At 41.6% G+C, this 26,920-nt stretch overlaps 3 protein-coding genes across 9 annotated transcripts in view; 1 reads left to right on the forward strand and 2 right to left on the reverse strand.

Annotated features, from left to right (window-relative positions):
* Positions 1 to 1,656, reverse strand: part of tspan17 (tetraspanin 17) — a 73,637-nt gene extending 71,981 nt beyond the window's left edge. For 2 of the 3 annotated variants that reach the window (XR_015860816.1, XM_088386903.1), the window contains exon 1: positions 1,133 to 1,652. Coding sequence is in view for 2 of the 3 variants with exons in the window: in XM_088386903.1 (XP_088243029.1) it covers positions 1,133 to 1,216 (84 nt within the window). In the remaining variant the exon portion in view is untranslated. Of the gene's footprint in view, positions 1 to 1,132 lie in introns of all 3 variants that reach the window. The other variant, XM_088386914.1, reaches the window with a different exon arrangement.
* On the forward strand, positions 838 to 19,706 carry LOC148404614 (uncharacterized). Of its 5 annotated transcripts, none has more exons than XR_015860824.1 (5): positions 838 to 909; positions 3,667 to 3,751; positions 15,559 to 15,665; positions 19,071 to 19,187; positions 19,355 to 19,706. XR_015860824.1 is itself a non-coding variant. In XM_088386926.1 (5 exons), exons 1-5 carry the CDS (start codon positions 15,283 to 15,285, stop codon positions 19,607 to 19,609), a joined length of 324 nt encoding a protein of 107 aa, XP_088243052.1. In that variant the 5' UTR covers positions 13,578 to 15,282; the 3' UTR covers positions 19,610 to 19,706. The 5 variants fall into 5 exon arrangements, 1 of the variants encoding a protein (XP_088243052.1); XM_088386926.1 differs by lacking the exons at positions 838 to 909; positions 3,667 to 3,751 and adding an exon at positions 13,578 to 15,288 and having other exon boundaries at positions 19,355 to 19,380; positions 19,542 to 19,706; XR_015860828.1 differs by lacking the exons at positions 838 to 909; positions 3,667 to 3,751 and adding an exon at positions 8,866 to 8,982.
* synpo (synaptopodin) lies at positions 4,145 to 17,130 on the reverse strand. The gene is made up of 4 exons (XM_088386890.1): positions 16,978 to 17,130; positions 13,580 to 14,733; positions 8,410 to 10,418; positions 4,145 to 6,819 (listed from the first exon to the last, which is right to left on the reverse strand). The coding sequence occupies exons 2-4, from the start codon at positions 13,740 to 13,742 to the stop codon at positions 5,563 to 5,565; spliced, it is 3,429 nt and encodes a 1,142-aa protein (XP_088243016.1). The 5' UTR covers positions 13,743 to 14,733; positions 16,978 to 17,130; the 3' UTR covers positions 4,145 to 5,562.
* Positions 19,707 to 26,920: the final 7,214 nt, after the last annotated feature.

Below are 26,920 nucleotides of genomic sequence, written 5' to 3' on the forward strand. Positions count from 1 at the left end.
TTGTGACGATTACTAACAGAAAAAGAAGACAGACTTGTTTCACCAAAAATGCAGATACAGGACTTTCAGCTCAGTCAAAATGTTAAACAAGAAGAAAACAAGCCTCAACACATTCACTCTGTGACGATTGAATTAAAAATAACTGATAGCATGAAGCTCAAGTCATCGGATATTACCATTCCCAAGTTTGGAGGACACTTGGAGGTGGTAGGGAAATGATGAGAATAAGGAGGAATGGGTCATTTGCATATGTGGCTGATGAGCCAGACACAAGCAGAATATATGAGCCAAGACAGCCAACCATTGCTCGACCTCGTCATTGTTCTCACCATCACTCTTTGTGCATTTATGGGAGTGGACGGGAGAGAAACAATGCTTTCCCAGAGGCCAGCCTCTATAGTGGTAGAGTGAGTGAAAGAGGCACGTGAAAGGAAGAGCGCCTGGTCATCTCCAAGCATGTGTGTGGGAAGACCCCGTGGGTCACACACACATTACACAACTATACCAATCACACTGGGGCCCATGCAGACGGCCGAGGGGGGGGGGGGGGGGCTAAATAGAGAAACTTTGCTGCTAAGAGATGGTTGTAAAGATGACGTCGGCAGATGAGTGCTCAATGTAGATGAAACTTGTGCCATGTCTAAAAAACACTGCACTCCTCCAGCTGCTTTAACGGTTTACTGATTTTTTTTCAAGATTATCTAACCTTTATGTAACGTAAACACTTTACGGCTTCAAAGGTTGTTAGGTATGATCAGCAAAACTGACATGTGGCAAACAAAGAAAAAGGCATGGGGACGCAAAGAACACTTAAAATAAATAAATACTAGGTATTTTGCTATGTGCATAATCATTGTCAGCAACTACGATGACGTCCTCTCGAGCAGATTGAACCAACCTAATAATAGTGTAAGCATATGAACATAACAACAAACAAAATAATCCAATTAATTCAACTAATGTACATTCATGAACCATTCCAGTGAGTGTTGGTGGACAATGTAAAAGCATTTTGTCAAACAGGAACGCTAACGTTAAGCTAATATATCTCATTTCGAACACAAAGCTACTTCTAATTTACACTGTTTGATTATAGGCACCATAAGTGCTTCAAAAGACCGTGTTTACTTACCCAGAATAGAATATTAAATCCGAATAGGAAGTATTTGACGCAGCAGCTGACTTCTGCTCCTTTATATTTGTGTTTTCTGTTCATTCTTCTAAAGATATGGGCTAACGAGCAAGATAAGAAAATACGCTCGCAGTGGGATAAACTCGACCAAAACCAAAGTTGCTAAATACCCGAAGTGACGGCTAGCTCGCTCCATAAGAAAACAAAAATAGGTTTACTACCCGGGCAGACTGAGATGCTACATACATAATTAGCCTTCTTCGTTTGGACCATTAGCATGCTAGGCTAGCTAACACACAACTTTTCCCATTAGCATTACATGCTACAAGAAAACAACATTAACTACGAATACACGTAGTTGTGTGCGCATTACGCCTATACTTTGTTTAAACGCGTCAAGTCGAAAAGGAATAACAAAGCGCAGCGTTATATTTGCCACTTCGAGACGGGACAACACCCATACGTCATCATCTGTCGTCCAAGTTGGAGTGAAACAAGTAAACAGAAGCAAGGGTTGAGCCTCAGTAGTTTCACCATAGGTAGAACTTAAAAAAAAAAAAAAAAAAAGAGGAAGAACTTATAAGATCGTTTTTTCTCAACTTTTTCGGATTTAGTTTCAAAGACACGAGCGGTTATAGACGTTAATAACAAAAGATGCCTCGATAACATAATGCACTGTATAATTACTTTTAAATAGAACTAATATCGTGCACTTGATATAGCCATCCATCCATCTATTTTCTATACAGCCTGTCCCCACGGGGGTTGCGGGCGTGCAGGAGCCTATCCCAGCAGTCATCGGGCAGTAGGCAGGGGACACCCTGAACTGGTTGCCAGCCAATTGCACGGCACACAGAGGCGAACAACCATTTGCACTTGCACTCACACCGAGGGGCAATTTGGAGTCCTCAATCAGCCTACCAAGCATGTTTTTGGGATGTGGGATGAAACCGGAGTGCCCGTAGAAAACCCACGCGGGCACGGGGAGAACATACAAATTCCACACAGGGAGGGCCAGAGGTGGTGCATTTGATATAGCATATTTTATTTGAGACGATAAGGCGGTTCAGATGGATGGACAAAATGTTGTGAACAAAATCAGATGATGATTAGCCAATGATTCAGTGCCATAGAATAGCGCATATTATCGTATTACTTAAAGGTATGGTAGTATCCGATACTTAATATTGTAATTCGCCCAAATGTACTTTCAAAAGCTGTTTAGAATTAATTTGATCTACCCCCCCCCCCCCAAAGAATATTGCTCACCACTAGATTGTCTAAATATATGTCTCACTATATATTTTTCTGCACATATCTTAAACATTGCATCTGTTTTCAGAATATTTGAAGGTGATGTCCTTAACGATGATGTTCAACTCTCTTAAGCTTATAGTTATGTTGATACTTGTCACATTTTGTACCTAAAATGCACTTCATACAAACCAGTAGATTTTTTTTTTTATCAGAAAAGATTTCAAATGCGAAGATTATGGGTTTGACCCTCAGCCCTTGTGACCATGTTGAAGCATCCTGAAGCTGAACTCCCAGTTGCTCCATATGCCGGTTGTTAAAAAAAAGTTAATTTTGCAGAATGTGTTATTTGACGGTTTAAGTTACAATAACTCATTTCTGTATTATTCGTACTGGTATGTTACACTGCGTATGCACAGTCATCATAATGCTGCAAAAACTCAAAGGATGGTGCCTCAAAGCTTCACAGTGCACAAATGATCCAAAACTTATTGTGAAAAGAAACTTTTTTTGTTGTAAAGAATATTCCTCAATGGCCAAGTCAGGAGTGACTTTATCCATAAAGCCAAAACACCATGCTCTTCACTTACTGAATACAAAAATACAGGATGCAAGACAACAAACAAGGTAGAGTGAACAGTGAAGGCCTGGCCAAGACTGCCCAGAGAGAAAAAGGAAACTAAGAATTTGAATATACTGCAGAAACTCTGCAGGAGATGGCTAGTATTCCTGACTGTTAAAATGAGAACACTGACCTCGTTTTAGCCTTTTTGACCTCAAGAGCGGCCTCTTGTGTCTCAAATGGGACGCTCACCTTGAAACTTTTAATTCCTCTTTCTTCCCGTTTTTATTAAGGAGTGGGAAGGCGCAGAAAAATCCACATTGTGTTCCTGGTGTGATGTAAAACTTGGGTGGGATATAAATTGTTGTAATTGATAAAGACAATGGAAGTATCAGTCAATTATTCAAAGAGGTTCTTTCATATTATTTCTATATGTAGGAATTTAGGGAAGTCAATAAATACTGATCAAACCTTGACTAATAAATTACAATTAAAGAACTAATCTCGATATATCTGTATAATGCAGTGCAGCTCAACGCCACTGCAAACTATAACCACAAAACAATAATAACATTTGCCGATAACAACTGTAAAAATATTTTATAAAGTTAAGAGGGGTCTAATAATATTGTACACGTATACTGGTATACGACCCAAGGTGCTAGTGGCACAACTATTTTATCTGGATGCGTTTGGTCATTTGAACTTCTGTCTCAAGTCCTACAGATGGCAGTCTCGGAACCTGAGATGAATGTGAATTTGGACCTCAGAGGCTGACGTTTTGGCAAAGCACCTTTCACAAAGTACGTAAACAACTTTCAAATTAAAATGAATGCCAGCAGGTGTGAGGTCAATTTGTTGGATGCCCGATTGCTCATTATATTCCTATTTGGCTAACTGATAGTGGCAAATTGCAGGTTTTCATCTGTGTCCAATTATTCCCAGCTGATTTATTAGATAATTATTAAGGGGCTATATCATAGGCCTTCAGAGCTTGTAATGGACCAGATTTGATTGAATTAACTACCTGAAGTCTGCAGTAAGACACACAACTTTGTAATCAATGTCTTAAAGGCAGAAGTTAATAAAATACATTGACATGCCGTGAATTTGTTGTAGTCTATTTTAAATTACAGTCGATACTGGGATTTTTCCTTTACTATAGTCTTGTGGAAAGAAATAATTTTACAAGGCTATACTTGTGTGTCACCACTTTATTATTCAAAGATTTCCAGATATCATGCAAGTATGGAATGTTAGTTGTGTAAAAATGCAATTGCATAATCACAGAGCCATCAAAAAAGAAATGCTTTCCAAAGTCCAAATGAAAAGTGTCAGGAATGGTTGGCCTGTCCAGAGTCCTACTGAAACCAATCCATTGACGGCGACAGGTTTAATCCTGCTGAAGGTCAACACCAAGCAGGTGTCCATGCCTCTCAAAAAAACTCAGTTGATGTGCTGTGTTTGCTGACAAATGGTGGGGCAAGATGTGTGTAAGGATCGCTTTTCAGATCCACGCTGTTGATTTGAAGGCCACGGCCACTTACATCCATTTTGGCAACTAACTGAATTCCACAAAGCGCTATTTTGAGACAATCCAGAATGAAATCACTTCGTTTTGCTTAGGAATGAAACGAAACTTGCAAATCAAGTTGCCAAGAAAAAGCAACTTACCAAATATGAACAGGAACGTACTCTGCGTTCAAAATACATTTTAAAAATCCTTTTTCCGCATATTCATAGATGTAACACTGAAAATTGGTTTATCAGCAAATTGGGGAGGGAGTCAACATTACATTACAGTTGAGCCACATTCATACAAGCAAGTCCTTCAGGTAGCATTAAAATCGGTCCAATATGCCAATGGTACAGAAAGGGGTCCACAACATTCAGAGAGGTTTTCTCACCCCTAGCAAATAAAGAAACAAAATAACAATGAATTTAAGAAGTTTGGTCAAATGCCCATCCATTCTAAAGTCCTTTCATTTGCACCAGCAATTAAAAGCTTGTCGAATTACTCTAAATAAAAAATTGAATGGGTGACTAATGCCACATCACATACCCTCTACTCTCTTTTCTGTCTCTGTTAAGTTTACATTCACTTCAGCAAATGCAATAAAAAGCAACATACAGTATGTACACTATGTTATACTGAGTATTGCACTATGTATGGCAATTTCCCTTGGGTTATAATAGACATACACTGCTGTCATGTGTGATAGTGTGATTAGTGATTACCACTGTGCTGCATAGTATTAGGAGCATAATAATCCATGTGGTCATTAATAAAGTAGGAATGTTGCTTTGAACAGTACACAACGATTGTGAAATTCAAAAAGTAATGATCAGTCATTGCTAATGAGCTAGGAAAGCTAAGGTATGCTCCTTGTGAGACTGTAAAGTATAACATTCATTCAAAGTGAAGTGAAAAAAAAATCTTTGGTTAATGTGTCCTTTTAGTATGCCGGAAGCGTACAAGCTACCACAATTGTTCATGCAAAAAGCTTGTTCTTGTCACTGTAAGGCCTTAAGTCACAATCGGTTACTAATTGAACTATCAATCAGGAATTTTGCTGCTCCGAGATGTCTCAACGTAACCCCGGTTGTTGCAAGCTCACAGGTCGGTGGAGATGGTGCTTTTCTTCACCCTCAGACTGCCGCCCCAACCGCGGGGACAGGTGTTGTATGAATGCATGCCAGGCAACCGCAGGCCCGAGTCCTCGGACTCAATGGACGCATCAGAGTCAGTTAGGGAGCGTGTGTTGTAGAGCCTCACGGGGGAGCCGATCTGCTGTGTTGGGGTTGGTGGAGGACTGGTGAAGGTGGGCGACTGCCCCCCCAGCGGTTGTGACTGGAATGGTTTGCAGTCATAGCCATGGTGGGAATATCCCACAGGCGAGATGGGTAAACTGTGAGCACTCAACGCACCCGGCGAGGGGCTGTTCTTACGTTTGGCTGCATTGATTATGTTCTTTGCCAGCATTCGATGGTTAGCCTTTGAGTCGAAATTATTGTTGATTGGGGACATGCAGCGAATGTCCTTGGGTGGGGGAACAGGAGAAGAGGCAGAGGAGATGGACAGACGGTGAGCAGAGGGGAAAGGCAAACTAGTATGAGAAAGTGCAGGAGACTGGGAACGTGAGCCCCAAGGTGGCGAGACAGGAGAAGTGGTTGTTGGTGGTTTGGAAAGTTTGGAAGTAGAAATACCAGAAGTCTGGATTACGATTGGTGATTGACACCTTGGACTCCAAGGAGGAGAACGGTGAGGTGCAGTTGTGGATGTTTGAAATGGTCTGGAAGAAGAAAGTGAGGAGAGGGTGGACTTCTCGGTACTCGTGCTCACCATGGGAGACGGGCATCTTGATCCCCAAGGTGGAGAGATTGGCGAGGTGTTTGTAGATGTTTTAGACGAAATATGCGAAGCATGTGTCGATTGCAAACTGACTGCCGGGGACTGGCACCTTGAACTCCATGGTAGCGAACGAGAGGAATGGGATGTTTGGAATCTGAAATCATGACCAGAGGAATGGGTGGATGATTGGATATTCCGGGGTGCCATTGGGGATTGGCATCTTGAACCCCAAGGCGGTGAACATGGAGATGTGGATGTAGAGGTCTGTGGCGGCCTGGAAGCTGACGAAACTGTGGAAAGCTGAATATTTTGGCTGCTCATCGGAGATTGGCTTCTTGTAACCCTTGAAAAAGGAACGGGAGATGTGACCGATCGGCCGGAGGTGGTTGCAGGGGGACGCTGTGTTTGAAGACCGGACGTCCACGTTGTTCCGGTAAGACAGTCGGGGCTGCTGAACTTCCTTGTAAGGCCCAGCCGAGTCGCACTGGCTGGTTCAGTTGCGGAGGGTTCCCTTGGACTCTGTTGGACCACAACAAATATAGCTTTTTACTCCGCAGTCCTTCATAAAATATACAACGGCTGGCCAACTTGGCAGTGGCATATACTTTGTTTTGTTTATTACTAGCTCCGAAAGAGATGCACGGGAAATAACACATGCCTTTCTAAATACGGGGATTCTCTTCAACCTAAATGATATTTATCATAATCACAGTGGCATTAAGGTCATAGCCATGAATTTTAATCCCCTGCATTTGTTTGTGCCACTTCACCGAGCCAATAGCCCATGTCGACCTAGTTTTATATGCCATTCTCAGGTTACTGTGAATATGCATGGCCTTTGCAGGCAGGGATTTGAGGTTACTTGGCCGAACAACATGTAAGCACCCAATAACATTATCAAATACTATCGCATCATCTCAATTTAATAATAATGTGAAGACTTCTCCCCCATGAGGAGCTTTGTAAAACTGTTGTTCTTAGAATTTCCAAGCCCTTCATGACCAGTAACATGATTTGCATTCTCAGTGTGTAACAGATATTGAAGTAACTGGCAAAATATTATTCAATCCATCATGTTATGAAATATGCTTGTGTCGACATTTATATATGCAAAATTATCAGTCATTATTTATTTAGGATGAGCAAGGTTTTGCAGTGTCGGCAAGAATGCCAGGAAAGTTGCACATTCATTAAAAGTGAAAGTAAAATATGAAATTAGAAAAAGGAGGAGGAGGTCACAGACGAGTGAACGCATAAAGCTTTAATCAGAGAAGAAGTAATTCACCTAAAACACAATTAGAACACAACGTGAATGAAAGTTTAGGAAGTGAAACAGACATGCAAACACCCGGGGGAAAAAATACCAATGACTGATCATTTCCTTTGAACAAACCATTCTGTAATTGCTGCTTGAAATCCTGAAAATAAAGTTGATGCGGGTCCCGGAAGCAAATTAGCACGCACTCTGCAGATGGTAAACATCAAAGAATCGAATTATTCAGCAACATTTGGAGTAAAAAATGGTGGTGAGAAGAGCAAATTAGTGTCCAGATAGAAAGACATAAAAGGAATTCTATGGCTGCATTTCCACTTCAGCGAGCAGCATTAAATTGCAAATAGCAGCTCATAAAGCAGATGCCACATCTGTCAAAGTGCTTTGTAACAGCATCACCCTGCTCCTCAAATAACTAAAACACACCGTGTGGAAGAAGGAAAGCAACGTTGTTATTCATTTTATTGAGATACTCAAGATGGAGGCATTTGGGTGCTAAAGTGCCTTGCAGCATTGGGCACGAAAACTCGTCTTATCATGTTAACACAGTTTTATTTGAACTCAGGTTAATCCCTCAGGTGTTACCTGATGAAATCAGCAACTTTAATTCAAATTGCCGTTTTTGTTTTCTCCCGTGAGGAATAATTTGGCGTTTATGTTATGTGAATATGTCACGTCGGTAATTCAATTTTGAGGACCTTAAGGGAAGCAAAGGAAGAGGAAGAGGAAGAAAACACAGCAAGGTGCAGGTATAAGGAAAAGGGTTCACATTTTATGACAAATAAAGTTGAGCAATCACCACGCAAAAGATCTTAAAAGATAAAAGGCCTCCACACCTGTGCTTCAATCCCCGCTTTCTTGGCAGAAAATCTCGGCCTTGGTGCCTGAATCCCCAGCCGATTAGATGACACATGGGCTGGAGAAAAAGCAGCTGATGTCTTTCCACAAGACGGGTTTTCTGGATATTCTACTCTTGTGATGGAGCCGACCGGAAGATGGGGAGATTGAAACTGGGTGCGAAAGAGAGTGGCAGGGTTGTTAGGCAAGGAAGTCTGTCGAGAAAAAGTCATTTCGTTCTTGGACTGAGGTGCTCCTTTCGGAAGGGTGCTCAGCGGGTCTTTGACTGGCTTAAGGATGAAGAGGGATGAGTTTAGCTGGTAGGGTCGGTGTTTTGAGAGGTCCATCTCTATCTTGGAGCAACCATTCTCAAGAGGAGGTGTCTCTTGAACTTGTCTCGCTGGTGCTGTTTGTCTTTGTTTTGGCTTTGCACTTTGTTGGGCTTTCATGTTTTGTGCAAGTTGAGCGCACATGTCTGAGTTTTTTGCAATAGCTTTGACCCTACCCGGCATATTGGATGGGTAAACCCAAGATGGTGGCAAAGACATCGTTGGAGAAGGAGATCTAATATGGTGACCTGCCTTCTGATTCTCAATGACGTAGTTCTCCATTCTTGACCTGCGCTTGGCAAAAAGCTCTGCGCCTTTTCCTGATGCATCATTCAGGGTCTGTTCTGGTTTGTGTTCTACTCGTGTATAGGTTCTGAAGCTCTTAAGACAAGAGGCCCACTCTGGGGCTTTGGCTTCTTCAGCCCTGTCATCCTCTTTGGCAAGGAAATTGGACGCTTCTGCACCCAGAGCTAGTAACTCCTCCTCAGATGCGGGATCAGGCACAGATCTATGCCTATGCTTCTTCTTTTCATCCACCCCTTGCACCATAGAAAGAAGCTCAGGGTTTGGCGATACAACCTTCTTCTCTTTGAATGTGAACATTGGCTTTTTTGTTGGACGCTTGGCAGCACTATCCTCAAGAAATCCCATTTTGATTGGTGGCGCTGACGTCCTCCCTGAACAAAGCTGAGGAACGGAGGTAGAAGGCTTTGGCGCTGTTGGGGGTTCGTATTGAGGAAGGGGCAAAGTGGCACTCTGAGATGCAGTAAAGGCAGCGGGTGGTGGACAGTTAGTGTTAGACGCAGCAGGTGAACTGATGTAATCGCTTTTTGGAGGCTTGTCGGTGAAGGCCGGTAGAGGAGGTGTGGGATATGCCAGGGGAGGCGGAGGTGAAACCACCTCTGGCTGGGGAGCGCTGAATGCAGAACGAGAAGGAAGGTTGTCCGTGATAGGACTCGTTGCCTCATGAGACTGCACCGTCAGCGGTGAGAAAAACGGCCTGGCAGTTCGATTGATGATGGTGGTCTGCTTCGAGGTCGACACAGCAGTCATCGGAGGCCCATGGCAGCCATTTGAAAGCTTTTCAAGAGGAGCTGTTCCCGGATGATCTCCATTCATGGCCGCCTCTCTCTCCATGAGACTCATTGCGATCGGATTCGTATTTTCTCTCTCGGGTGGAAGCTCATCCATGACTTTGCCTTCAAGTTCTTTGTAGATTGGATCTTGTTCTTCCTCCTCCTGCTCATCTATTTCCTTTACGGGGAGGAAATGCCTATCTTGGATACCACTGGGCTCAGCGACATCTTCTTTGACATGGCGGTTGCCTTGTTCCTCCATGTTATCACTTGTTGCTGGTATACTCCCGATAGGCACAAATAGTGGGCTGCTAGTGCAATTCTCGTAGTTCAAGTCTTTGTCCTTTTCCTCACAACTTCTCTCTGCCCATGTTAGTTTGCTACATGACGGGTTGGCTTTCAGGTTGCCACTTTTGTCCTCCTTTGAGCACACGCCACCGCTTTCCAGTGTAAAGGCGCTGACCCTCTGCTTGCGCCGCTTGAAGAGTTGCACGCCTCTGGAACTGGAGCTGGAAGGGACGGTGAGTTGAGCTGCAATGATGTGGCTCCTCTGGCGGGCCTCTTTTAGCTCCTTCTCAGATAAGCTAACACTCCTGGATAGATCTGTCAGAGGGAAAGAAAAAGTAAAGGGGCACTTTGGTGAGTAAAAGAAAAATGTAGGTCATCTTGTTTGATTTATGGACAATCACAGCGACTTGCTTCATTTACTTCTTGAAAATTGAAACAAAGACGAACGACTCCCTAACCACCAAATTGAATCTCTTTGGAGTGCTTTGAAGAACAGAACGGAAGAAAGTAACGATCAACTGATTTCAAAGAAACTACAAGTTTAACTTTATTTACCAGAATTTAAAAGCCAGTGGTGTCCATTTGTTTTGTGTTGCTTGAAAAATTATAGTATTCAGCATGTCTCTGCTTAAAATTATGGTTTGTTTTCTGAGCTTAAGAGTTCCATTCCAAGCAGCAGAGTTATTTCCTCTGCAATCTGGTCAAGTCCCTCCCTGAGCATTCTTCCACTGTGGAGAAAACCCCCTGCTTAAACTTCCAACATGACTGCTTTCTCACTGCGACAGATTCAAAAACCTCAGTTGTTAAACACGTAACATATAGTCTTACTTTAAAACAAAAAAAACCTACAAAAAAGTATCGTTTGAGCTGCACATTATTAACTGACCTCCCAAATGGCATAATTTGATGAATAACGTAAAGTCGAAGGATAATTACTGGTTCCGGCCACACATTATACATCATTCATCTCATTCATGTAATTCTGGCCGACGGAAGAAATATCAAGTCTCTTCAGGAGGTTCCCATGGTAACTGGAGGAAGCATGACTCATTCTTTGTTCCGTACATTGATTTATTTAGACAGCTACATTATTTAAAGTAATTATGTGTCGTTCCAAAAATAATTACAGATTGTCATTTATAGCTTTTATTGTCACTGACTAAAACTGAGTGCACTAGATGCATTTGTAATTGATTCTTCCAAGTTAAATGCCCTTGAGTGATCAAGAATATAAAATGTGAAATCCTTTTATGATTGAATTTAAAATAGTATAAATGTCTTCATAAGGTTTATTAAGATTTGAACTCTCTTTCAAAGGCTGTCTGTTGCGTGTCCCCAAAATGACTTTTATTAGGCTCTATCTTTGAATAATTTTGGCCCAGGGACTGTACCAGAGCAGTGAAGCTTGAAATGAAATGTCTTGACTATAAACATTTGCCTCTAGTGGGAGCCAGATTAGTTATCAGGTAACATACAGGTGCAAATCCAGGCACATGATATTCACATCATCGACAGAGTCTCAAAATAAACGCAAGTCTCCCTGGTCGCTCGTGACTAAAATTGTTTTTTTTGTTTGTTTGTTTGTTTGTTTGTTATCTAAATCAATCTAAGTTAATTAATCTACAATGGTGAGAGTGATTAAAAACTTTATAACAATGAAACGGAGAGTATGTTCATTTGCATAATTTTGAATACTTTTTACATTTAAAAAATTGAGTTCTAGTACTTTCATCAAAAACTGTTTACGGAAGATACATATCATCAAAGTAGCAAAAGTTAGCAAAATGTGACAAATCAAAGTTTAAAATCAACAAAAGAGTTTCCTATAAGTTTGTGCCGGCTATCCTACTGTGGCGTATTTTTTGTCTTACCTTCCCCTGTCACATTGAGAGCTCTGCCGCTTTGTACGTCCCAACGAGTTTTCCACAGAACTGCGTCTGCTGGCCTCACACACCCCTTTCTGTAGTGTGGCACAAGCTCCAATTTCCTTTTCTTAGCAAGTCCAGCAGCACACAGAGGGAGGGTGTCTGCAGCTGGAGCCTGCGCCGCCTGTCTGCCTGCCTGCGGCTCTGTTGCGCTACTTTTAATACGGCTTCATTTCTTAAAAATAAAAAATAAAAAAACCCTCAGCAGAGCTTATGGCTTCTGTGGAGACACTCTAGATGTCAGCTCTGCCTTTTGTTCTGACAATTCAAGAGAAGCGACCAGTCTGTGAGCGGCTTATCGTCGTCTAATGTCGAATGACAGCCGAAAAGTGTTTGACCCTCGTTGGAAAGGGAGATACTCCAGTTTATGTGCATACGGATTAGTGCACAGAGAGCGCCGAGCCCCAGTGGCTGACCCCCGCTGCCCTCCCTGTCCGTCTGTGTGTTGATTACGCACTCTCCCTGAGTGCCTGGCCTCTTTGAACCCTCTGGGCATAAACTCCAACCTGCCGTGGCTGGGATAGGAATTTCCTGTCCTGCAGCGAAGACAAAACTCAAAGCCCTGAGCCATGATATCAAATTGTCCACGCCCACTATCTCTCACCACGTCCAATTTCACGACCTCATCCCTCTGCTATCGGCCCCCTTCCCCCCTCCATGGGATAGAAAACTCCCATACAACGGGGGGATTTTCAAGTCAGAAGGCTAACCCTGCATTTTGTGAATCAAAGGTCAGATTACCCTGTCGGATGTTATCTGTCGTCAGACACTGGCTGCAGGCTGAGCGGGATGACAGCCACTGGTCCCAGTGGCTGTTGTGAGAAGCGGTTTGGAAAGACCAGGATTAAAAAAGGTCCTGGGATCTCCTGGACTGAATGTGACCTAAACTCCAAGTGAATCCCGTGGGAGGATAAGAGAAGAGCCCAGAGGTTAAAACCAACATGGGTTGGTTTCTGTGTTTCTGTGTCAAAGGTCTTTGGAGATGTGTAAACCAACATCAAGCTGTTTCTTAAGCCGTGATGCATTTGGTGATCTCTATAGCAGACACTTAACTGGTCACAATATTAGGTAGTGCACAAGATAATATGGAGAAAGAAAGTAATTATTCCCCAAATTGTTGCAAGATCTTGAATTGGATCTCGAGTGTATTTAATCCAGTGTCTGCCGACTGAATTGTTCTTGACTCAAATTATGATTCAATGTTTTCACTAATAATGATTTTTGACAACGCAATGTTCATTTAATAGGGGCTGAAGCGGCTTAGTCAGACATGGCTGTCAGTCGCTGCGCTGTACATTTTATTGATTACATTTCCATTGCTGACGGGCTTGTGTGAATTTTAGCTGTATGGAAACAGATGTTTCGTGGAGCGTTTTGCCTTCTCCAGTTACACAGAAGGTGGAACCTTTTTGGTTTTGACGTTTTGCCTTCCACCCCTTTCCTTTAAGCCCCCCCCCCAACACACACACACACACATACACACACACACACACACACCATTTTCAAAGACACTTCTCGTCAAGTGAGGAAAGAAAGCACACAAACACTCACTTGTTTTGGTGCTCATCTGTTCCGTGTTGAGTCTAGTCATTTCATGTGTCACGTTGCACTCCTCCACAGTGGTGCTTTGCGTCGCCTGGATAGATTTAGTCAATCCTCCTGGACTCCAGCTCACTCCTCTACGCAAAGATATGTGTCCTTTCTCCATCTCCATTGTAACTCCAAGTTAAAATCACAGTCTTTTATGGAAGTGTTGTGTCCCAGTTGGATCGAAACTCTCTGTTGATGCTTTACTCCTTACTGGAGAAAAGCATAAAAACAAAAAACGTGTCAAGGAAAGTAGCTCAGTTTTCCAATTGGCTACTATTGGCCACGGTCCTGCTTTCAGCACAAATGCTTCCAAGTGTTTTCTTGTAGTCGCAATGAAAAATGTCAAAAAGAAATGCGCTCTGGCTTTTGTCTTCATCAAGTATAATTCTCTATCTAAGTGGACCTCCCTCTCGGGCCTCGGCAACGTTTCCCAAATGAGTCCCGCTGGACGACTGCCACACAAAAATTGCACAATTCTGGCATGGAGAGCCGAGGAAACAGCCCAGTTTTCTCTAATATTCCTTTTTCTTTTCCCAGACGTTGCTCTTCCTCCACATCTATTTCAGTCACCAAAGCATTCTCTCTGTCTTCATCCAAATCTCCGGCCCCCAGATTATTTTACTTTCAGCGAAAAGATCTGCTCTTTATCTTGGCGATCGTAACTCCAGTGTTACATGAAAAGGGAGCTGTGCTTATGGCAGTTTCCTGCTGTTTGGTGCATGTGAGAAATAACATGTCACACAGCAAAGATCATTCCAAAGACGGCTTTGCACTGAATCTTTTCAATGGTTTCATTTGGGATTATGTGTTACTTTTTTCATATATGAGAGCCAAACAAAGTGTTTACAGCAAACTGCTTTTTTTCCACTGGATGACAGGGCTTGCAGTGTAGTAACTGACATTAATACTAAAAAGCAAAAAAGGAAGCCATCATCATGATTTGGGTTACACTGTGGTCGGCAACTGTTTGGGTCTGTCTTCACTTTGTTTATATTTTTTTTCCCGGCAAATGTTTTAGTTTTCGTGGCCTCGTTTTGGCTCAGACTCAAAGTCTTTCTGAAGGGAATCTGGTGCTTAAGTGCAAAAAGGCTACGTTATGTCCTCTCCAAGGTAACCTGCAAAACAAGAAAGGAATGGTTTATAGATCTGGTGGAGCCCTTGGCCGAGCATCAACGAGATAAAATCGATCACCTTCTGCCAATCTACTTTTAAGATGTTGAGCTAGAGAAAATAAACTGAGATTTCATGGAATTTTCAAGCTAAAAAAATGTCTTGAAAAAGCAGTCACGCTGTTTCAAAATTAGGTTTATTCGTACAGGCCAAAGTCACAAAAGAGTCTCATTCAATTTATAGACTTACCCTGACCAAATTTTGAACCAATGTGCTCTTAATCTGACTCTACTTGAAGATACTGAAAAGCCGTCTTTGTTTTTGGACATGAATCACCATGGTAACACATTTTTATTTAATCATTATTATGATAAATGCCTTTCCGATTTTGCTTTGTGATATTTTTTGCAAGTGCAATACAACCCTTGATGATGGCGGTGTATTTATAAGGAAAAACAGTCGGACATATACGAGCAGAGTCATAACCTTGAAGACAGTCAAAACAAAACGGTACCCGGCAACAAAAAAGCGCCACAATTTGGCATTGTGACGTGATGGGGGTGAGTGAGAGCAGATGAAGGCCGGCACTGTTTAGACTCTCTGACAACAGCTCTTTGAGTCTCGCACGTCTCACAGATCTGGATATCATTGGAAGACTGACTTTTTTTTTTTTTCGTCATTCCCCAACATTCTCATGTCCATCTATGTTCTCTAATAGCCCCGATATGGCATTGCTTCAAAGCTGAGAAATGCACACCCAACTAATTGTACTGTTTGTGCTTTTCATATTTGACATCTGATGTCATCTCCCCTCCTTTTCCGTTATCTAGCCACCCATTACTTTGGACTTCAAAAGCTGCACCACTGTGCCCACCTGCGCTGCTCAACCGCAACTCCTTCGCTTCTCTGCACCACTCAGTGACCTCCATGATTACAGGTAGGGATATCATTTACAGTCTGGGCCCCCGGAGGCCACTTTAGGGTGTAATCACAGCGCTCCTGTTCATTGTCAGTGAATGATGCATTCTCATGTAGACAGCCATATAAACTGTAATCAGTCTTCTAATGTGCACGCATGTGGGATACGTGATCTGTGTCGTTGGAACTACTTTAAGCCTTGAAGGTGTATCACGCAATAAGTTCATGAGAAGGCCTCGATCTCCACACAATTGACACCCTTAGGGGGTTACCGCGTGTCTGCTATATTTTACTGTATTTACCTGCACACTGAACATGTGCAGTCCTCCAAAATGTTTGAGCTAAAAATGCTGAAGGATTTTGTTTGACCTCACACAAACAGTAGACAATTCAATGCATTTTTGGCAAGCTGAGGAATGAGTTTTGGTTGGACTCCAAAACTGGCATTCCTGGTTCATAACGCCTGTGGGGGGCGTGATGGTCAACATGCCTCAGCTTGTGCTAGGTGATGACTGACATCTAAAAATTGGCAGTGTTCCAATGAATATCATGCATCTTGCCAAAAGTATTTTATTTTAGTTTCAGGAAATAATGGGGTGGGGGGGGCAGCCTCGGCGAACGTTGTTTCCCGTACATTTCACTCCCCTCTTCCACAAGTGGGAGAGTTCAAGCAACATAGATTGACACTTGAGGGGTAGTGTTTATCTTCCAGTGCCAAGAGGGAGGCACCATGACCTGAAAACTGTTAGACATCAAAGGAGTAAAGCACGTTAAGAATAAGTATTATCAGTACTATAGCGATGCTTTGTAATGTGTCATAGAACTATATTGAAAAAAAAAAATACTTTGAGGCAGTCAAGTCCTGTGATTGCTCACAGACCGTCAGCAAAGAAATTTAATGAAAATGACAATACTATATTTAAAATATACTAATTAGGGTGTATGAAATTAATATATGCTGCTATATAATTTGCGATCTATCTATCTATCGATCAATCTATTTATCTATATCAAATAGTTAATAACTTAGTTCTAAAATAATATAAGATTTCTTAGGGCTAAAATGTAAGTAAGTAAATAAGTAAGTAAATAAATATATAAGTAAATAAATAAACAAATAAATAAAAGTTTCCCCTGATGTAACATACTTTATACATCACAGACCGTTCTGGATTGCAGAGCCACAGTAGCAAGACAAAGAACCCTGCAAGTCCCAATGAGGGTAAAACAGCCCCCCCCACCCCCAGATGTTTGCCGTCTCCTCCAAACTTTCTCTCCTTTGTTTCAATTACCCGCTTGTCCGCGCTCTCTAGACAAAGATTGCAACTTACCATGGAATAGTCTGCAGGTGATTTGATCTGCAGCAGCAGTATTCCTTGCTGTGCGAGTGTACTGGTCCCACTCACTGCAGCTCACCTGTACTGTGCCGGGGTCAGTCTGTGTGAAGCAGCAGCAGAGGAGACTGCCCCCTTTTTCAGTTCCTATATGACTCTGCAAATCCCCCCCCACTCCCGCCTCAGTCATGAAACACACGATGGATGGGGCGGGGTGGAGGGTCAGCTGGAACACAGAAGGCTCTTTGTCTGGGATCTTTTTCATATGGTTTCCTTCAAGCTTGCATACTGAACACATTATGCTATTATATGTTTTCATATTCAACACGAAGATGCTGAGCAGTATGTGGGCCCAAACTCTTTTGTACCCTCCCTCCTTCCCTGTTTTTAATTTTTGACCCACTTTTCAGCCAAGAGCCAAACAGGCAGAGTAAATGTAAACAAAGTTTCTGGGGGGGAAATAAGAACACATCGATTGTGTGATTCTTTCTAGTCTCATTATGCATACACAGTGAGTAAAAGCCAGATCATATATTCCAGCAGCAAGCGCAAAATCCACCAAATATGAAACTCCATCCAAAAGTATACATACGGTATTGCTGAAGATTATGTTGGAAACCTGCAGTGACCTTGACTTTATTTGGGAAAATAGAACTGTTACAATTCTCATGACTCCCACACTTTGATGCTTATCTGTTCTCCCACAGTGAGGGATTGTCATAATCATTTTGTCAAAAAGCACTCAACACATACTGACATATACATTGATAAGTACGTTAACGGCCATTTCAAAGAGTGTAGTGTATATGGCTGGAGGCAATACTTCAAGCGGCATATGATAGAAGTGTAGTCAGTAACTGGTGCGTGAAATTCCGAGTCGGATTAGTTTATTTATGTTAACATTAACCCAAAAACAGGGCAGCCGTAGGGATAATTCCAAACAGACGGGTCGTTGTCATGAAAAACAAATGCCTGGTGCCCACACGTTTATAGTTTGCATTCTCAGTAATCTGAACAATAACTGACAGATGTTTGAAGTCCATTTTAACCTTAATCCACCAAATGAAAATTTCAGTTCTTATAGAGGGAGGGGCAACCCAAGTAGGCCCACCTTTAGCCACACCCCCTTAAAAATCTGGGAATACTTGAACAGTTTAACGTTGAAGCTTCCGCATAGTTCACAGTCTTTGTGCAGTTTCAACAATTACCTTCAAAAAGTAAGATTTGAATTCACTGAATAGGATCTTTCAGTGTGTCACAACAACAGATACTTTGACATCTCTGTACAAGAACATCAATTTATACATGTTGATCCCGATTGAGCACTTCATTTATTTATGGAACCCGTAACTCAAACTGCACCATCTGCTGATGTGATAAACCTTTACAGTTATGCTTTCAATTGATACATAGACAAATGGTACAGTAAACCAGGAGCTCCACGGTGGAGTTTAACGGATGGATGGAAGGTGAATCTGGAAATGTACATTGGCGTTAAAGCCACAATGTGGAAATATTTCTTGAAGGCTTGAGCAGTAACATCTTAATTGCCCTCCAGATGTTGGATAAGCCAACTTTCAAGTTGATTTCTTCTTGCTGTGGTTCTGGAAGGTTTACAGACAGGCTTCAATAGATATAGCAGGAATATTGAATCAGTTGCTTCATAGTGCTAATGGACATATGGATGATATTTTTACTCGCCCACATTGCCACCTTGTAAAAACAGAAATGAGGAAAATGTTTCCACCACTCTGTCTAATCAGGCCTATGGCCTTATGGCCCTATACGCCAAATTCGTATATGAGGAAAGGCCATCAGGACAGATGTGTGCTGTACAAAAGCCAACTGTTTTATCATGTTAATTTTGTGATCGTGTGGTCAGCCTTGGCCACACATAGCCGAGATGTCATCGTTTATAATACCATCCACAGGCATGACATAAAATGTGCATATATGCAACCTTGCTCAAGACAACAATACATACAGGAATAAATTTAATTAAATAAAAAGCAACATTTTCATGAGCTTAATTTACTCGATTGTGCCTTTTTATTTGCCATTGCTTGACTTTTGTGTATATCGTACTGCAGTCTGCATGGATGGATGGATGGATGGGTGGACGGATGGACAGACAGCGTAGCCAATGGTGACCACAGCCATCATGTAGCTGTGCCCATGGTTTGCCCATGGGCATCAAAATGTACTCAGTAAGTACTTTTTCTGGTATGTCTGCTTCAATGATTGGCGGCCAACCCCCATTGCCTGGCTGTCACATGAGCAGTTTTAACACAGAAATATGTAGTCTTATCAATTTTGATTGAATGGGTCTAACTGGGGATTTTTTTGTCTGAACTTTTTTTCCCTTCCATTACAGCTTACCTGATGGATGGTCTCAGCAAGGTGCTCACACAATCCATCACCTCAAGGCTTCTCAAATAACATCTCTGCCGCTTCTTCTCCTTCTGCCAACACATCTTTCCTCCTGCTTCCACTCATCCTCACTGTATTTTTCTAAACTTATCTTTTTCATCTCCTCACCTTACTCACACGTGTCTTCACAGATCGGTTTTCGCTCTACTTTATCATTTTTCCTCTTGTGATCCTACTCGAGGACGACACAGGGATGTAGCTGTTAACATATCTCTCAAGGCTCTGAGGTTTGGAATTCCAAATGTTGTACCACGTGTCTCTTCAAGATCAAAAAATAAACGGACGGTTCCTCTTTAGACTGTTTTCCTAATTTTCCCCTCAATTACTGTCCCTTCATGACCTTTTCAGTGTGCGTTTCCCCATTTGACCCAGCCTGACATGTATACTATGTTTTAGACCCCTATGCATCCCGGAGCAGCCATTAGTGGTGGCATCTGCTTTTCCTTCTTCTGCTTCTCCCTCAGTGTTTTACTTTTCTGGTGTGGTGGCGTGACTCTGTGAAGGGCAGATGTGCTTTGGTGTGGGAGCTGAGGGGAAATGTTAGCGCACATTTCTTCAGAAGGTCACTTCACGGACAAACAGGAATGGCATGAAATTTTCTAAGTGATCTGGTTTGCATTGCCTCTCAAGTGTGATCCTTCTACACCGCCCGACAGAGGTTATTCGACAGTTCACCCAGTCCTGGGTTGATTGGAATCATACGGAGGCCCTGCTCCGTCGACCCCGGTTACATCCCTGTGGATGGAATGGGATACAGTGACAGGGCTGTTCAAAGGTTTATGCAGACAGAAAGGAAGAAAATTCTGCAAGTTTGTCAACGTTTTGGGATGTGTTGGTGGTATGGGATTGCAATCGGTCTGCTCACCGGCCCTATGGCTATTTGATAGCCATGTAAAAGACTAATTCAGTTAAGGCACGGTCATGTTTCACTGTTTCCTGTGTTTATTTTCTGTCGAAGAGGCATCTGTATTTCACATGCAAACTGCATCAGACTAGTCTGAATGAGAACATTTTAAAAACGTTTTGTTGTTTTTTGTCGTGAGTGGGTCTACATAACAGAGGCACACAGAGAAAGTTAAGTGTTTATTAAACACAGCCTCACCTTACAGTCAAGTAAGCACAACAACATCAACAACACTAATCTGATGTGTATCAAATTCATAAGACTTTTGCATTTTCACTTTAGAGTACTGCCAGTTCAGGCACTAATCGGCTAAGTGCTGATTTCGGTGACAGACTAAAACCCACTTGCTCTGTCTTTTTAAAGGTTCCCGTCGTTCCCTCTCATGACTGATCAAATGCCAACTGATGCATATATGCAAAAGTGTACGTAGATATACACAAAACTGAATTCATTCATTTACAATTAATGATGCCATCCTGGCGCCTGCTTATTGCCCCAACAAACCTTCAGAATCCAATACACTATGCCAAATATATTCCAGAGTCAGGCTATGACACAGTTTTGTGGTCTAAATTGCTTCCACAGACTGGGCAGGGCATCCAAGAGTGTTTTTGAAATGGTTTGTGAGACTTGAAGCCACAGACCCATTAGTGTAATGTGGACAGGACCAGCATACAAATATTCATGCTTATATAATGAGATTGAGTCCAATCTGCAATCAGTTGGCACTATTATGGGTAATGTTAGAGTCACACAGGGTTCCTTTTTAATCGTTTGGAAAACGTTATAATAATAATAATAATAATAATAATAATAATAATAAAGTTAAAGTCCCAATTATTGTCACACATAATAATAATAATAATAATAATAATAATAATAATAATAATAATAATAATAATAATAATAATAGTAAGGTGTATGCAACATTGTCTCCCTTCTGGCAGGGAGGGAATACAGGCCACAGCCAAAGAGTCTTCTGAGGTTTTAGAACGCAAACCTTAGGAAATGGACAGAGTTTGAACCATTTGCATGATGTCATGATTCACCGTTGTAGAAAGTAGTAAAATAAAAACCTAGTAGAATTTTTTTTTAGAATTAGAATTTTTGTTGTATTTTCTTTTACAGGAGCTACAAATGTAAAAAAATTGTGTGAATAACATATGGTAAAAGAAAGATGTGTGAGACATGCACCAACGTCGTCATCTTTGTCATTATATTAACAAAGTGAGATGAATAGTGACGTTTTTTTTTTTATTTCTTTTTACTGAAAAATTAATCCAATTCAAATTGACATGGCAAGGTAAAAAATGCAATTTCCAAATTTCAATAAGGCTCCAATTTCGGGGTGACAAAAGCCCCTACTTCATTTAGGTCCTTTTTACATGTGTATATGGTTGTTCTTATCTTTTTTTATGTACCCAGAACACTTTACTTCTATGTATTCAAAACTGGTTAAAAATATGACCGATTGGAGATCAACCTGGATCCCATAATAGAGTTTCGATGACACAGCAAATCTCAGGATTGAGTCGTTGAGACAACTGCTGTTTTCTTCACAGCAATTTTGCCTGGTTCTCATCACATATAAATGCAATCCATAAAAAAAGATGTTATCTGTAGTTGAAATCCACACTCATCAGTGTTCGCATGCCACCGACAGCCAATTCAAACAAACGCCGGATGTTGCTTTTCAACTCATTGTTTCCATGTAAGAACAGTCTAGCAGCACCTAGTACATGAGCGTGGCTTCAATAATGTCTCCCATGGGATGTTCAATTGTTATTACGTGACACAACAGAGAATTTAATGTGGTACTAGGAAACATACTTCTCATTTAGCGTTCGTACTCTCATCCATCAGGCCAACACATTATAGATTGAACATTAAAAGAACCAAACTAATCCAACTGTAATCCATCAAAAATGCACAAACATATGGAGAACAGCGAGCCACATCCCTTCTGCTTCTGTTTGGTACAGACCATTCCCATGGAAATGCCTTTCTACTTCGTACTGGGCCTCCCAGCAGATGGAGTGGAAACGAGTCCCAAATAGCCTCTTGTAAAGAAAACACATTCACCAGAAGGCAACCCAAATTTACCAGGAGATGAAAATGAAATGACATATGCTGCCAAGCCAGCTAACTTTATTTAAGATGGCCAGGCAAGGACTTTATTAATCCAGCAAATGACATCAGTACACCATGAAAGATCTGCTCCAGTCACTCTGAATGTTAAATGTGGTGTGATGCCGGGAAAGCAGCAGCCCTTGTTGTGTGTGAGCGTGTGTGTGTGTGTGTGTGTGTGTGTGTGTGTGTGTGTGTGTGTTTGTGTGTGTGTGTGTGTGTGTGTGTGTGTGCGTGCGTGCGTGCGTGCGTGTGTGTGTAAGTGTATAAAGTGAATTTATTTGGATGTTTATCACAGTGTTCTCCAGGCTGACCTGATTTTTAAACAATTAACACTTTGATTCCAGATTAGTCTAACATAGTGATTAAGTAACTCTGTGGACTGAAAACACTACCCACTTCCTCATCTTAAAGTCCCCCCACACACACACACACATGCACACACATATACACACACATTACCCCCTCACATGTACTGCATCTGCAAGCAATTAAATTGATTCGTTCATACCTCCAGCCATCTGGCCCCTTTGCTCTGAATTAAGAAATTACATTGGATATTTTCCATTCCGAGGGCTCGTATTTTTTCCTAGGACACAAGAAGCTTTGTTACACATGCACCCGCCCTGCCGTTCTGCATTTCTCAGGGCAAATAAGCCACTGGAGATCTGTTCTGTCTCAAATGGGAATATTTGACTGTAACAAGATTTGCTGAGAAAAGTCTAAGATGAAATGGAACATTCTTGTGAGTTGAAGCAAAAAAAAGAGAAACATACTACTGGAATAAAATATTTGAAGCGATATGAAGACGAAGAAGAATATTTTTTTACCTGTATGAAGTTATTGCAATTTCCCTATTGATTCCTAAAGACCAAAGCTTTCGTAGGTCTCGTTGAATGTTTTGCCAAAGTGGCGGTAATGGTTGTTTCTGCTGTTTGCATTAAAATTCCTCACGGTGTGCTGCTCTTGTAACTACCACGGGACAGGTGTAATGAGCTTACATTGACCCGCAGAGGATCCCATTACTTGGGAGATGAGTCCAGATACAGCAAAGGACACATTGTGGCCATTAAAGAGAATCAATGGAGGCCAACAGATGGGTCATGGGCAAGCTACGTCACTGGATGTTTTTGGATGGTTATTTATGGTCTCTGGTTCGGAGATGAGGAAAGAAAGGCCATTTTTAAAAGCACCACTCTGAGCCATCCACCAGCTGCATGACAGAGGATCAGTCAGACGTGTTTTTCACTGCATCCTGGGAAAGTCGTTCTCTAAAAATGAGCTGTCACATCCGTGGTCAGCCTTGTTTTTATATATACATAATGATGAATACATTTAGCACCTTTCCACATCCCGGGATAGTACAAATGGAGTAGAATGGGTCCCTATTGGTTCACATTTTTTTAAAGCAAATCTACTTACTGTAATGGACTACGGTGGTTGGTAGACACAAAGAGCAGCACTAATGAGAATAGGTTGAGACCAAAGCCTCGAAAGGAGATACAGAAAATAGACACAGAGAACATGACATAACGTGACGCAAAATTAAATCTTATTTTGGAGCTTAAATGTACTATTTATGGTTGGTGTTTGAGTTGTCAAATTTTGAAAATAGGATAATACTTAATCACATAGGCGTTAATTTGCTGGAGGCCATTATTTGCATTAAATAGATGACAAGTTAAGAAGCTGTTGGAAAAAATATGCTAATTTTGCTATATTAGCAAGACTTTACACACACTGTCCAACAATACTAACCAGAATGTTAATAACAGTTTCACTAAAATGCTCCAATTCAGTATAATGACTTGTACAACAGTGGTTTGGTGCCAGTAAGAGAGATTCCAAAACACCCCAATTCAAACCTCAAGCAAGAATTTCCTCTTTTAAAGCTACTTGGATGTAAGGAAAGTTTTGACTCATCCCCAAGAGTTCTCGTGCAAACTTAATCTCTGTGTTTCTATTTAGGATATAAAGAAAGGGAGATTCCCAAGTGTGACAGCATTACAGTCTCTGGCTGTGGAAGTAGTAGACTAGACACACACACACAATGGCTTGACGTTGACAGTGACAGAAATGTTGATGAATGGGAGACAGATGCTCTTGGGTTACTTTCACTTCTCCCTTTGATTCTGTTCCTTCATGGGGAAGCTTGGCATCAAACGCACAGTAGTTTTTATTGGATGTGTTTGTAGTAGATCTGAGGTAGGGAAAAAATTATTTGGTGATGAATGAGACGTATTTGACCACAGTTACCTCAGCTGGATGGGTCAGTGTCATTGCTTGGCCATCTATTCATGAGCCGCCTTCCCGACAACCTTGGCAGAATAGTGTCAACTACATACAGTAGCATAGCGTCAAAGCGCAAAGATAAATCTTTTCAAAACTTTTTGATTCAGCTGAACATAGGGACTGTTTTTGAGATTGAAAATATGGATAAAAGCGGATGTTTTCTAGTTACAAAAGTGTGCACAACCTCTTGTAATCCCAAATTTTGCAGAGACAAATATGAAAGCATGTGGGAACATTTGTTATGGCCCGATGAAACCCAAGTTGGACCTTTTCGGCAGATTTCTAAAATGGATGTTTGGTACAAAATCAATTCATGCTTTGGGGCTGTTTTTTATTTTTCAGCTGGAACCGAGACCTTACTCAAGGTGGAGGGAATTATGAACAATTCCAAAAAGCAGTCAGTGTTGATAAACACAACATCGAGGCTTCAGCAAGAAATAAAAAATAATACCAGGAAGAGTCTCCAAGATCAGTTGCACTTTATTTGGGGTTTATTGGGGGTACTGCGGCAGGTGTAGTTGGTCGTTGGTTGATTGATTGACTTGTAAAGGTCATAGGTCACATGAGTGAAACAAGTTTCACAACAATTTATCTTGGTCTCAGGAGTGTGAACACTTTTTATAGCCACTGTAGCAGATGCCTCCTCAATGTTTTCATAATGACAAAGTGGCAACTGATTTCTCTTTTCTTTTTATACTTGTAAAACTAATGAGTATAGTTTTATGTTTGTTTAAAGACAATAAAACTTTTAATTGCTCACTGGGGGAAAGACAATATAAGAGAAGAAAGCACACCTTTTTAGTCTTGTCTCTAAACATAATGTGCACCCCTGAGTAAGTTTTCCATGGTTCGCTGTTCAGCTCAGTCATCCTCACCTCACACTCACATGAAAATGCAAATGTTTTACGTGACATTATCCCTCCAAAGTGGAGCTTGTAAGGATAAGCCCATAACATAAGAGCAACGTGTGCGGCTGTTCAATGAGCCTCAAGTGTATTCAGTCAGTGACAGCAGCCATATGTCCTCGACGAGATATGTGAAGGATACGCTTCACTTTCGACACGGCCGTCCTAGCCCTCAGCTTCGTCGTCATGAGAGCAGACAGGCACTTAGTAAGGCAACACAATGTGGAATGATTATCCACACGGTGTGCAGAGGAAGTGTCCTTTCTAATTTAAAGTGAACTTGTTTGTTATTACAAAGAGGTTACACTAGAGGCCATGCGAGTTGGTTTGAATCGCATCTGCTTAGCATATGGAGCCTGGATAAAAAGAGGCTCTCCGCTGTGTGAAATGACTAATTAAGAAAGCGGGGTTTTTCCACCTGATACAATTTGTTATGGAAAACCTATGTACCCTCAGTAGTAAAGCCGTCATCCACTAGCATGGAAGCCACCCACCTTGATGGACACCATGGAACAAGCGTGGCGAATCAAAACCAGACAACAGAGACTCTTTTGAGGCCGCCTACAAGCTTCCTCGCAGTCTTTTGTCAATGACGGAGTAAACAAGGGCAGAGTACAGTTCATGCAAAATGCTGAATATCCCTTGCCTCGCTTGTGTGGATGTGGTAGCCTGCAGCTGGCGTCCTTATCGCTTTTCCAGTCAAATGGAAGTATTCTAGACAGAAGTGACTGTTTTGTAAACACATGCAACACGCTTCAACAGGCTTTGAAAATGCTCATTTATTTTGGTGAATATTTTATTCCCTACAGTCTTTGGACTGTATCCTTTGGACATGTCTTTGGACATTGCACCTACGGGAAGTGAAAATGGAAGTACTATATATGGTTGTTTTATTGGAGCCGTAATAGCTTGCACTCTTCTGGGAAGACTCAAAAAGATGTCGGTAGTACATTTGTGGCATTTTTTTTTGGGGGGGGGGGGGCTAATCTCATTCCTCGTTCATCCCTAAGGTGCGTAATGGAAAATGTTACCTTCACAGTAGTACGCAATCATTACTTCACAAGTGTCAACCTTTTCTGTGCTCGAGACTGCAACAAACCCGTCGTGTGTGTGACTTTTTCTTTTCAGTGTTTAGGAAAATTTCGGCCTGTTGCATCTTCCACTTTCTGCTTTGGATCCTTTCCCCAACAACCCTCAAAAGCTTTACTGTACGCACCAGAAGAGGTTATTTCAGAAAATGTACTGGAATTAAAATGTCAGAAACTAATCCATGCAGAAGATT

The sequence above is a fragment of the Syngnathus floridae genome, chromosome 1 (genome assembly GCF_059516105.1).
Source record: "Syngnathus floridae isolate MCC-2025c chromosome 1, RoL_Sflo_1.0, whole genome shotgun sequence".
NCBI lineage: Eukaryota > Metazoa > Chordata > Actinopteri > Syngnathiformes > Syngnathidae > Syngnathus > Syngnathus floridae.

What these genes read in the sequence shown, in the direction of transcription:
- synpo (XM_088386890.1), bottom strand. Translation starts at nt 13,742, where the DNA reads ATGGAGATGGAGAAAGGACACATATCTTTGCGTAGAGGAGTGAGCTGG. An exon ending in ACAGATGAGCACCAAAACAA is followed by an intron (nt 10,419 to 13,579) that starts GTGAGTGTTTGT and finishes TCCCTCTGACAG; the next exon opens with ATCTATCCAGGAGTGTTAGC. An exon ending in AAGCGGGGATTGAAGCACAG is followed by an intron (nt 6,820 to 8,409) that starts GTGTGGAGGCCT and finishes GTGGTCCAACAG; the next exon opens with AGTCCAAGGGAACCCTCCGC.
- LOC148404614 (XM_088386926.1), top strand. An exon ending in AGTGACCTCCATGATTACAG is followed by an intron (nt 15,666 to 19,070) that starts GTAGGGATATCA and finishes ATCGTACTGCAG; the next exon opens with TCTGCATGGATGGATGGATG. An exon ending in TGATGGATGGTCTCAGCAAG is followed by an intron (nt 19,381 to 19,541) that starts GTGCTCACACAA and finishes GTGTCTTCACAG; the next exon opens with ATCGGTTTTCGCTCTACTTT.